General features: G+C 40.2%; 1 protein-coding gene across 1 annotated transcript; it reads left to right on the forward strand.

Moving 5' to 3' along the window:
* The first annotated feature begins 92 nt into the window (after window positions 1-92).
* selenoi (selenoprotein I) lies at window positions 93-12,601 on the forward strand. The gene is made up of 10 exons (XM_067572101.1): window positions 93-324; window positions 3,531-3,599; window positions 4,144-4,252; window positions 5,068-5,142; window positions 6,961-7,223; window positions 7,318-7,426; window positions 7,507-7,555; window positions 7,647-7,827; window positions 7,945-8,124; window positions 9,125-12,601. Exons 1-10 carry the CDS (start codon window positions 268-270, stop codon window positions 9,230-9,232), a joined length of 1,200 nt encoding a protein of 399 aa, XP_067428202.1. The 5' UTR covers window positions 93-267; the 3' UTR covers window positions 9,233-12,601.
* The last annotated feature ends 278 nt before the right edge of the window (window positions 12,602-12,879 follow it).

The following is a 12,879-nucleotide window of genomic DNA, read 5'->3' on the forward strand; positions in this document are numbered from 1 at the left end:
AACCGCCTTTAAAAAAAAAAAAAAAAAACCAACGAAGAAGATGAGCGGTTAACCATCCGGGCCACAGGCGGCGGTGATGATCCTCTGCTTGGATGTTTTGCCCTCAGTAGGAGTGGCCCAAATGTTTCGACATCACCTCACCCGGCGTGAACGACAGCGGCTCTGAGCTACATGGTATTTCGACTCGGCAGCTAACGTTGGGGGATTTTCATTTCCAAAGGAGGAGATATCAGCTTTTTTCTAACTGGGGAGCCAGACTGTGCCAACATGGCTCTTTATGAATATGTCACTCAGGACCAGCTCGCGGGCTTCGACAAATACAAGGTAATAGATTGTCATAGCCTGCTAGCCGCTAGCTGTTGAGCTGACAGTGTGTTTAACAGCTAGCTGTCACGATCCGCAGGGTGCTTCACTGGCAAAAAAAACGAGTTTGTGAAGCTAGCCAGGGTTAGCTATTATCATACCGGATGCCAGGCAAATTTAGTCACGTCAAATGTATTTATAAAGCTCATTAAAAAACGACAACAGTTGACAAAAGTGCTGTGCAACCAAACTAGCAAAAAGCTATAAAACAAGATCAGTTTAATAGACAAAAAAGACAAAGAAAGGCAACTCTCATACTGAGTTAAAAGCCAAGGAATAAAGATGTGAAATTTAAGCCATAATGTTGAATTATTATGTTGTAAGTTTAATAGAGTTGTCCTCAGTTACAAGTGATTTGATAGAGTTCAAGTTTGGGGTCAGTGATTAAAAAGGAAACTTAAGCAACAAAAAAAAAAGTCTCTAACCACTAGACTGACCTTCTAACCACCAACATATTAAACACACTATTAAAAGTATTTCTTTAATGTCAGTGTCAATGTTTATTGGCTATAATGTTGGTGAATAGAATTGATTTATCTTCAAGGTGTTGGCCGGTGTTACACTGTATTTGGTGACCCATCAGATTTTGTGACCTGCAGTGTTGGAAGAAGTACTCAGATCCTTTATTTAAAGGTGCAGTGTGTAAGATTTAGTGGCATCTAGGGAACGAACTCGGCAGAAATGTAATGTAATCTTCATAATTATATTTTAATTGGTGTGTAATCCCATGGAAATAATAATTGTTGCGATTTCGTTACTTTAGAATGAGCCCTTTATTTCCATGTAGGGAGCGGGTCCCCTTCCACGGAGGCTGCCATGTTGCACCGCCATGTTTCTACAGTCGCCCAGAAAAGACAAACCAAACACTGGCTCTTGCAATCTGCAACCTCACTTCTAAAAACCACTACTGGACCCTTAAGTAAAAGTATGAATACCACAATTTAAAAATACTGAATTACTAATAAAGATCCTGCATTTTAAATCCTACTGAAAGCAGTAATTTTAGTACTTAAAGTAAATTTAGCTAGTAATACTTATATACTTTTACTTAAGTAGGATTTTAAATGCAGGATTTTTACTTGTAATGAAGTATTTTTACATGTTGATATTGATCTGAGTACTTCCTTCAGCACTGCAGGTCACAGAATCTGATGGGTTACCAAATACGTCGTAACACTGGAGGTGTCATTGTTTATTACGTCTTGCTTCATGTTGGCGCAAATGTGCCAACAGTTAGCTTGCAACTCCCTCCCCTCGGTAGTGTTTTGCTATGAAACAAGGCTTTAATTAGTACTTTCACACGTTTTAGAGATCCACCCGTCTATCTCTTTGTTGTATAGAAGGACCGTTTTTCAATGTTTACTGTAATTGCAACCATAAAAGAGAAACAAACCCAAGCAGGTGCTGTAGTGAATCTGTAGTGAAGTAGAAAGGACCACTCAACTGGAACAACTACAGTGAAGGGAAACACGGGCAGTAAACAGAGACTGACATGTCAAATCACTTTAATCAGCGAGTCAAGTGACTGTAAAATTGTGTTGTTTAAAGGTTTAAAAAGAACCACTCCTTTCTGCTTGTCACACAAACCTTTTAGTGCTCAGTTAATTCCCTTGAAGAAAAACAGGAGTGGATCTCACAAGACTATTCAGTTCGATAAGGGGACATAATTTGACTGAGGTACCAACATTTACAGACAAGCAGCTGAAGTGATGTTTATCATTTATATTAGACTTAGTTCCATGTTTACTTCATTTTAAATAAGTGCTCTTTAAATAAGAGCTACAGTAAGTGTCTGATGAGTCATTTTTTAAGCTCTCAAAAATCCTCCTCCCATAAAATCAGCATTTTTTGATACAATTCTTCAACAATTACATTTCTGTCTGTGTTTTGTTTTCTCCCAGTCATGTTCCTTTTCCTTAAATGATTCAAGCATAGGTCACTGAGGCTCTCTGTCTCCTTCTAATACCCTCTCCTTTGATTACTGTGTGAAACTGTTCCCCCGGAGCTGTTGATCATGGGAGGCTTTTTTCCAATAATTGCTTTTTAAGTGGCTATCTCCGTGTGTTAGCTACGGTGCCTCGGGCATCAGTGGCTGAAGGAGAGGAGAGGAAGACAAATGACAGTGAATCAAAGGACTGTGGCTCTTTGACACATCGGTTTTATTCTTAAAAGGTGCACAGACATAAGCATGCGAGTTAGGGTGAAGCACTTGAGAGATTTTTACACCGATGGTCTCGCTCTGTTTTTCACGCTGTCATCCATCTTCCTTCTTTTCACATCCTTTTGCATACTTGCAGACCACAGAGCCATCTGCCTGGGTGTGAGAGTAGCTTGTCTCTTTCACTTTAACTGGCATGTTTTTGCAAGATGAGGTTATGAATTATGGTTACTGTGTGTGTTTGTGCATATGTAGTATGCCAGTAATCTGTGACTATTCATTTTTGAAATCTTCATAATTTGCACATATGATGAATGTTGTTTACTAGCACTGAATTACATCATTTGCCAGCTGTTGTATTATTATGAGCTACAGTATATCTGAAGCATGTTCATATTTACATTAAACATGTTTGGAATGGTTAATTTGAACTCCACAGGATTTACTGCTATTATGAGAGCAATGCCTTTTAAAATCAGTAATGCAGTGTCATGTGTACACCTGAAAATGTAGTGCCACCCGCCTTGGTGTAGAGGAAATTCTTCCTCCAGGTGAAATAGACTGAAAGTGAACTTTATATCAAAATCTTTTTACAGAAAACCACCCTCCAAAAATATTGTCATTAGAGAGGCATGCATTTACTCTGAGTTGGAAAGCCTGGCATTACAAAACACACGGACTGCAACTCTGCACACGTCTTCAATTGCATGAACACCAGACGTACATTAGATACATTACGCAGTAGCACGCACACATGTCCGTCATGTCTGGATAAAGTTACAGAAACTGGAATCGGGTTTGTTTTGATCTGCATGATGACAGGCTAATAATATTATCCAGTAAACACGTTATGGTGCTTGTGGGACCATATGGTCTTTGTTGACAAGCCCTGGTTTACTTAAAAATGAGATTAAATGAATCAAATATTTAAAAAATGCAACCAAAGTAGATGAACTGTAGGTGTATGATAATCACACCCTGACTGATGAAATTATGTGTCTCTTTGCAGTACAGCGCAGTGGACTCGAACCCCCTGTCTGTCTACGTCATGCACCCTTTCTGGAACTTTGTGGTGAAGGTGAGAAAGACCTGTTCAAGCTCTGTGTGTGTGTGTGTGTGTGTTTGTGTGTGTGTGCGCCGCGCACGCATTACATCATTAATGAGGTTTCCAATGGTCTGCTGTGATACAGTAACCAGACAACCTCACTCACTGTGTCACCGTGTCAGCACACGTCAGACTTTGATTGTGATGGTCTGTTCTGGACTTTAGAGACACCGTGTAGTTTCGAATGATGTCATGTCACTGATAAAAAGCACAGACTGTTTCATCTCTTAGATAAATGGGATCATTGCCATCATAAACAGCACGTTAAGGCCCTGACACATTTATTTACTCATCCGTGTCAAGCCTGTATTGTAGTTTGTTCATCACTGCTTTACAGCCATTCATGTTAAGAAATTTATATCTGTATCCCTAAAATTCTCTCTGCCCAGCAGTTATCTAACCAAAAAGTGTGACTACAGTGTATTATCTTAGTCATAATTATGATGAGAACACTACTTTAGAGCTAATTGACTGTTATTCACTGTCTCTTTGTCTCTGTCTGTGTCTCCTTCAACAGTTTCTACCGACATGGCTGGCTCCAAATCTCATCACATTCACAGGCTTTATGTTCCTTGTGTTAAACTTCCTTATGTTGGCCTTTTACGACTTTGATTTCAATGCCTCAGGTATGTCCAATGCTCTACCTGTTTTTCCTTTTTTTTGTGTGGCTGAACGATTTTGAAAAAAATTGCAATTATTTTGACTGATATTGCAATTGCGATATGATTTGCAATATTAGAGGGAATAATTTTTACTTCATTATTTACATTTTCATTGAAAAACATATTAAAATGACTATGGTGTGATTTTTGCGGGGATCTGTACCAAACAAAGATGTTTTCTTAAGTCTGTAGAATATGATGTGTAGACCTGGACAATATTTAATTTTAAATAGTATTTTGACACATATATCACCTTTTTAACAAGTTTTGTGCCTCCTTCGATTTGAAAATGGCAATAAGCCATGTTGCGATTTCAATAAAATTTCGATTAATTGTTCAGCCCTAGCTAGTTGAATTTAACCCATCTGTCTAAAAGACGGAGAATGAGCCAGAAGTGTGTATGTTTTTGAGTTTATGAAGGACAAAGTCCGTGACTTACTGAAACATGAATGCCTATGGTGGGTCAGGGTAATCACTAACCCATTACATACTACAAACACACACTGAACTACTCTCCTGTTACAATGTATTTCAATATTTGTAGAATATAAACAAAGGCTGACGCAAAACTAAAGATACCGTCCCCTGTCACGTCTTTAATCACTACAAAGATTACGTCAGACTCTCCTCACAACTGCCCTCAGTTTTAGGTGAGATTAATCTTAAGTGAACTTCTGAGTAGATTTGGGTGAAGTTAAGAAAAGTGTAACTTTAGTACAGTAATCTACAGGCTGTGTATCTGTGTGGTCTGCTGTATTTTCACATTATTTGTGTTCCAGCTGCAGGACATGAACACGTGCCTAGTTGGGTCTGGGTTGCTGCAGGGATTTTCAACTTCTTGGCCTATACACTCGGTGAGTTCTAACCCCTGCAACCCCTGTGTGCTGTTTTTTTTTCTCTCTGAGTATTTGAGAGGCACAGGGGAAATTCTTCCTATTGCAATGAGAACTTAAGCTTGAGAGTAAAACTATCAGATCAGCTGTCAGACAGACAGGGGAAGATGTTCAAGTCAAAATCTCATGCCTTCTGCAAAAATATACTGTACCTGATGTTTCTGGGGGTTTGGATATATTTGATTTTGTGTAGTCGTATTTTCCTTGTATGTTGTGTGTAAAAAAGGTAAAAATAGATACCAACAGGATGCCTCATTATCAAACAGCAGGGTAATTTAAAAATACAGGTGTGCAGGGAGCTTTTGTCGTCAAGATACTGACAAAAATTTAAGGATGACAGTTTCCATGTGGAAAAAAAAAAAATCTTGATATGTAGAAAACATGATTACACAGCTGTTAAACTCAGATATTGAAGAGTAAGATTGAGAAGACACAAGACAAACAGTTTGTGATTTCAGTTGTAAGAACATAGAGTTGTGAATATCCAGTGTTTCATTAGTTTTGATATAGTTACCATATACCTTCAGTTTGTATTAGCATAGATATACATGATAGACATTTCCACCTGCTGCTTATTATGCCTGCCTGGTAGTCTGGCCAGGTGATTGATTTACAGCTCACAAAGATGAGTCTCTAGAGTATCAACATTTCTATAATAACAATGAATCAAATGATTTTGTGTAATATGAAACATTATAAGATATAAGATAACATGTCAGATGTTGTGTTTTCAGCTTGTTCTGCTGCCCCCAAGTGGCCATAAAATCACTGCAGCATTAATTACATGAAAAGTGGAGATTGTTGTGCTGTAGGTCAGGAATTATATTTGTCTTCATGGTCAGATGTTTACCGTTTGGCATGACGTCAGAGGATTTTAAAGAGTATGTCATCTCTGAAAAATTGATGTGACTATGCCGCTCCCTCCTCACCCACCCATCCACACCTCCCTCTTCAAGCGGGATTAGTCAATTTAAACAGAGCAATATTTACACAGGAAGGTGTAACAATATGAATGATGAATGTTTGGAAATCGGTTCAAAGTTCAACACCAAGAGCCCCTGAATAATACCTCTCTTCTGTAGGTGCACCTTGAGTTTTTGTTTCTAAGTAATATTGGAGTTTGTAGCTTCCATTCATCATTCAACATCTTTAAACTTGATTTCTGTAAGTCTCTTCTTCAACAGTGTTTGAATCTGGATTGGATTTAGATAACCGGGAGACTCACTGACCATTTTTTTATATACTGACATCGGTGTCAAAGATAGAAAGCATACTTTCTCTTTCACCCAGAGCCATATGGATGCTCCCTGATATACCCAGGACTGTTAGTCAGAGGACATAACAGCAGTCAAACAAATCCAGATCCACTTTATGGTCAAATTCCATTTCTGTTTGTGGTTAAACATGTACTCTCTGAACCACATTAAAGTCAATTAAATATATTGCTGACCATTTTGTGAACCATTAAAATAAAACAACTTTCCATATCGTGATTTCTTATGAGGATGTGCTTACTGAATACTTCCATGTTTGGGTGAAATGAATGTAGCTCAGATCAGTCGCTGTGTAAGCTAAGTCAGTGGTGGGATGTAGGAATGTGGCTGTTTTTCAAAGACTGTACAGTTATGTGAGTGTGGGGAGCAGCTTTGACTGAGTGAAAATGTGAGAAATCTGAAAAAACAAACTCTTTTACACCATGTTTTTTTTATGTGTTCCTGCATAAATGTTCACATTAACATGTACTGTGTATAATGGGTGTCTTTCTTTGTTTTTGTGTAGACGGTGTTGATGGTAAACAGGCACGGCGCACCAACTCCTCCACGCCACTAGGGGAGCTGTTTGACCACGGGCTGGACAGCTGGGCCTGTATCTTCTTTGTGGCCACCGTCTACTCCATATTTGGGCGCGGCGAGAGCGGCGTGGGTGTGGCCACGCTGTATTACATCCTCTGGGTGGTGCTTTTCTCCTTCATCCTGTCCCACTGGGAAAAATATAACACCGGCATCTTGTTTCTGCCCTGGGGATACGACATCAGTCAAGTGGTGAGGACACACACAGATTAAAAGATGAAATAAGGTGAAATACAAAGCGAGCTAGCTCTAATGACTCGCTGTGTCGCATCCCATCTCCTTTCAGACCATCTCCCTTGTTTACTTGGTCACTGCTGTGGTCGGCGTGGAAACGTGGTACCAGCCGGTCCTGTTGCACTTCCTTTATAGAGACCTTTTCACCTTCATGATCATCGGTGAGCTGTGATCGGTCATTCTGAATACATTCATTCACTTGCTGAAGCGGTGACAATAACTCATGTCTGTCGATTTCCAGCCTGTTCCTTCACTGTGACCTTACCCATGAGCCTCTACAACGTCCTGAAGTAAGTCAAGTTTTAATGTGTGTGTTAATAAAAATGCAGCAGTGTCGTTTCACCCAGTATCCTGAACCTGTCACCTTCTGTACTTTCGCAGGGCTCACCGCAGTAACACTCTGAAACACAGCAGCTTGTACGAAGCCTTCCTGCCTTTCCTTTCTCCCGTCCTCCTTTTTGTCTTGTCCACCATTTGGGTGGTTTACTCTCCATCTAACATCCTCGAGCTGCAGCCCAGGATCTTCTACCTCATGGTGGGGACAGCCTTCGCTAACGTCACGGTGAGTCTGCTGATGTCTCACTCACACAAACACACCGTCTCTCACAAAGCATATATTTCTGTGTTCAGGTGTTAATGTATGTTTATTCATATGTGTGTGTGTGTATTTATCTTGCAGTGTAAGCTGATTGTGTGCCAGATGAGTAACACACGTTGCCAGCCACTGAGCTGGCTGTTGCTGCCTATGACACCGGTGGTGTTGTTAGCTGTGACTGGGGTGGTCGCCAACGAGACACTATTGCTGTATCTGTGGACAGCCGCTGTCATACTAGCGCACATACACTACGGCGTATCAGTGGTAAGAACACACACACACACACACACACACAGTACCTCTCTTGAAAAAAAGAATTAAAAATATTAATAACACCAACAAAATAAATTGGCAATTGCAGGGTTGCCGCCTTCATGTCTGTACAGGAAATATGAAGCTACAACCAGCAGCTGGTTATCTTAGATTAGCATAAAGACAGGAAACAGGGAGAAATGGCTTTCCTGGCTCTGTCCAAGGGTTCAAAAATATGTGCCTACCAGCACATTTAAATCACACTAAATAACACATTATGACTTGTTTGTTTAATTCAGTACAAAAACTTCACTTTGTAAATTTTCCGCTTTACAGGGAGTTATCTGACAGATTATTTCTTGGCTTTAGTAACTGTCTCTATTGGTTGTCTGGCAACTGGTCCTGGACAAGAAATAGTCTGGTTTATGACCCCCGTAAAATGGGAAATTAACATTTTTTACCCTTAAGTTTGTGTATGGATTAAATGAACAAGACATAACATGTTAATTTGTGAGCTGTAGAGGTGCTGGTAGGAGGATTTTGTAACCTTTGGACAGAGCCAGGCTAGCTGTTTCTCTCTGTTTCTGACTTTTGTGTTAAGCTAAGCTAACAAGCTGCTGGCCGTAGCCTTATATTTAGTAGAGATAGGATAATGGTATCAATCTTCTATCTATCATCTTACTCCACCAGAAAGCAAATACACCTGTTTTACAAAGTGTTGAACTATTCCTTTAAGCAAAACATTTACAATGCTAAAACTGAACCTGGCTTAATTAGGCCTGCAGAGATTTTTGTATTTCCTTTAAAATATTTTCAGCTGTTTTCTCATGGATTGCTGTCCCACATCTGATGGGTACAATGACTTTTTTAATGCACCTGGGCTCCAATATGAAAGATTGATGCACTTGTTGTTGGTCCTGTGTTGTTGAATGTAAATTACACACATTTTAAAATGAAATACAGACATGAATGAGAATTTGGTACAAAGTAATGTTTTGTTTTTCATCACTAGGTACAACAGCTCAGCAACCACTTCAACATCTTCGCCTTCTCCCTGAAGAAGCCCAACAGTGACTGACAGGAGGAGGAACGAATCGGCTTGAAAGGAGCGGAGGTTTAGGCTCCTCCCCTCCTCGGCTTACCGACACTTCACTCTCATCACCACGGAAACCGCATCCCCTACCCTCCATCCATGAGGAGGCTGCAAGTGGAACGGACTGTGGCCCTCTTTTCCGCTGTCCCCAACACAGACACACAACACACACTCGCACACACATTCCCAACCAACCAAACCAACCAAACCAACTCTGGTCTCGGCGATGGGGTGTGCCCAGGGGCTCTGGCTTCCGTCATTGGTGATTGGCTAACTTGGTTGAGCCAATGAGGTGCAATTGTTTCCTACGGAAATGTGCTTCAGTCGCGAGGACAGGAGCCCAGACAAGCCATGCAAACATACACACACAAATACTTACAGTACATTACTCTGCTTTAATGCAGATACTTTATATCTTGTGGCAGGCATTTCAAACACAGCCACACACACACACACACACACACACATATGCACAGATACACTCAGTTGCACTCACATAGTATTATGAATGTATGATATGCCTTGGGGAAATGCCATGTAAGTTTTATTATATTAACAAGAATGCCTCAAGTAGTGTTGTTTCAAACCTGACTGAACCTCTCAGTTCTGGCCACATGTGGCTCACACATCCACAGCTGTGTCCAGAGTTTAAAGGTTCAGTCACCTTTTTTTTTATCATCAGATGATTTTCAGTTGGAAGTCACGGTGATAAATGTTAATAGCTATATATATACTGTATGTGTTAAGGGGCTTGGGGCATTTTATTTTCAAATTGAAATGAATCTTAAAAAAAAAAAAAAGATAACTCCTGTAAAACATTGTATAAAATCCCCTCTAATTAATTTCACATTCTGTTCTGTGGTGACGATTGTCATGAGAAAACAGAGTCGGATACTGACTAACCAGGGCAAGAATTGACCAGGGTAACCTCTGACCTTTTGAACTCTCTAACCCTTCACTTTGACCTCTGTCTGAGCACTGGCCTCCCGGCTCTCCCTACCTTCTGAGGTGTCGTGTCTTCACGCTGATTCGTTCAGTTTTTTTTTAAAGGTTTTTTTATATATATATCTATATATATATATATATATACTTTTTTTTTTTTTTTCTGTTGCCAAGGCAAAGGTGTGTGGTTCAGTTGCGCAGCGCTTGAATGAAGAGTGCATCCAAAAGCCGTACACGGAGCGGACTCACTCTGAGGGAACAAGCCGTCGCACAGGACACCGCAAACACCACACCGCCGCCTGGCGCCGCACTCTCCTGCTCACACACAGATATTGTTATCACACCTTTTATACTGTCTGTTATTTTAACTTGTGTGTCTAGTTGCTTTTTTGTTTTCAGTCTGTTAAACACTGTTCCTCTGTGTGATCGAAGCTATGTTTCCATGGTGAAAGTGGATATACAGCAGCGGCTACTTGGTCTCTCATCAAGCTTATTTTCACTACAGGGCCAAGTAAGAGAAGACTGGGTTTATTTACCATCCGTTTTGCTTTTCATTGCAAAAAATTTTTTTCATGTCACAATACTGACAGTTCGTTAGCGTGGTTGTAATTTGGAGAATGTATGTTCTTGTGTGTGTAACCATTTCAAATCCGTTTTGTCCTTGCTGTTGAAAAGTAATTAGTCTCGTCTATCTGCAAGGACTCTCCCCGGTTTCATTCTCCTGCGTCTTTTGAAATTGGATGTAGGAAAATGCTAAGAGTCTCAGCAAGAGTCTCACTTTGCTCTCAGAATTACATCTGAATGATCAATCTAGAGCAAAGACTTAAGGGTTGAAGTGTTCCATGAGTCTGTCCTCCTCTTCATTGATATTTTAAACCTCATTTTTTCAACCAGACCAGACAACAACAAAAAAAGTCCACAGAGTGTGGTAGGACTCTGGTTTACATGTCATCTCTCACTTTTACCTGTGAAAAAAAAAAAAAAATCAGGTGGACCCAGTCAGCCGTTAAACCACATGTTGAATGTCTGGATCTAAGTGTTTATGAAAGAAAAATGTTCAAATTAACTAGAATAAGGACTGTTGGGAAAGCCTTTTTACTAAGTTCAATTAGGAGTTAATGCCTTTCAGTTATCTGTGTGAATGTGAAGTCACTAATCATCTCATTTAGGTTGTTCCAGGTAAAGGTGAGGTAATACTTGGTGATTAAAAGGTACGTAGGAAACGTTTAGACACATGGAGGATGTGAAATGTAAAAAAAAAAAATCTACTTGGATCTTCAGCTTCAGTTTTGCTTATGCATTTTTACCAATGCTCCGCAGTTGTCCAAGCGTTTTGTACATAAACTGTTATTGAGCAACTTGAATATTTAAACCGCAGGCGCAGCCTTGTACTGTAGTGTCCCCGCAGTACTATTAAGACTGAGAGATCCAACTCTACTGCCATTATACTCAGCAAAGTAGCCCAGCTTTGGTATCCAGTATGTCTGTGCTGCAAATGGGGGGAAAGCTTGTATGCTGTTATAAGCACACTATCATAGGTAAACTGAAAGCCACCCCCCCCGCCCCCACATCTGTGACTTTGGAGACTGTAGATTGTAGTGAAGTGACAAGAACTGTGACTGAGATTTCACCACCAAAATGGTGAACTGTATATGCACTGTCTGGGTATGTTCAGATCCATGTGTACATGTCTGTTAATGTATGGGTGTATACTCTGTATGTGTGGATATCTGTGTAAATACATATATTATTTCTCCATTTTTATTTTTTAAAACTACACATGGCATTGTCATCCGGTTGGCCGATTTCTCCAAACATGGTGCAGGTGAACTGGTAGACCAGGGAGTGATGCCTACTGTCCAGGTAGCAGCTGTTAGATCTGCCAGCACAGTTTTTATGAACAGTTGTTGCTGCCGCTCTAACTGGCTCGATCGGACCGTGCTCCAGATCTTTTTCTCTGGGATAGTTTGGAGAGGGGATGAGCTCCGGGTGTGAAGACCTCCACCCTGGGCTGCAGACACTACAAACAATGCTAAACGCAAAGAGGGATTTCATACATTAACAGAAAAAATAATGTCAGCCGGCTGAGAAAATAAGTGTGCCATTTAAAGAAAACATAAAAATCAGGAACAAACCTTTAAAGCAAGTCAGACTTCTCTCATCCAGCTGGCACATGAATTCCTTTCTTTGGAATAAAATAATTTTCAATGCTAATTTCTCTGGGCATTTTTTGTAGTGTGTTCCTCTGCTTCACTCACCACTTTCTAGGAAAAAAAAAAACAGTCTTAATCCCCCCTGGATCAATGAACTGAGTTGTTCAAACTGTGACTAAGTTGTTGTACAATGCTGCCCTGGCACACACTCCAGGGCGTCGGTGTGGCTACTTGTGATGTTGTATTTAACCAGTGAAAGAAAGGACTGTCCAGAAACAAATAAAAGTGAATTTTTCTTTAACCACTTTGCTGTGTCTTAGCTGGAAACTTTAAGGAGAAGCAAGGACAGTCTGCAGATCATTTACTGTCCACTGGAGATCAGCAGAGAGCAGATTTGAACCCCTTGATAGCCTCAAAAAGAAAAAAACAAAACTACTGAGGCTTCTTGTGATACCACACTGTCCTTTAATTAGATACCAGTAAGGTTTCATTTAATCTCAACCCCTTTCCTCACTGTTGTCACACATTTCCCTACAAAAAGCCTAAAGTTGGCAACTGCAACATATTAACATGTTTCCC

This window comes from Thunnus thynnus, chromosome 18, assembly GCF_963924715.1.
Source record: "Thunnus thynnus chromosome 18, fThuThy2.1, whole genome shotgun sequence".
Lineage (NCBI taxonomy): Eukaryota > Metazoa > Chordata > Actinopteri > Scombriformes > Scombridae > Thunnus > Thunnus thynnus.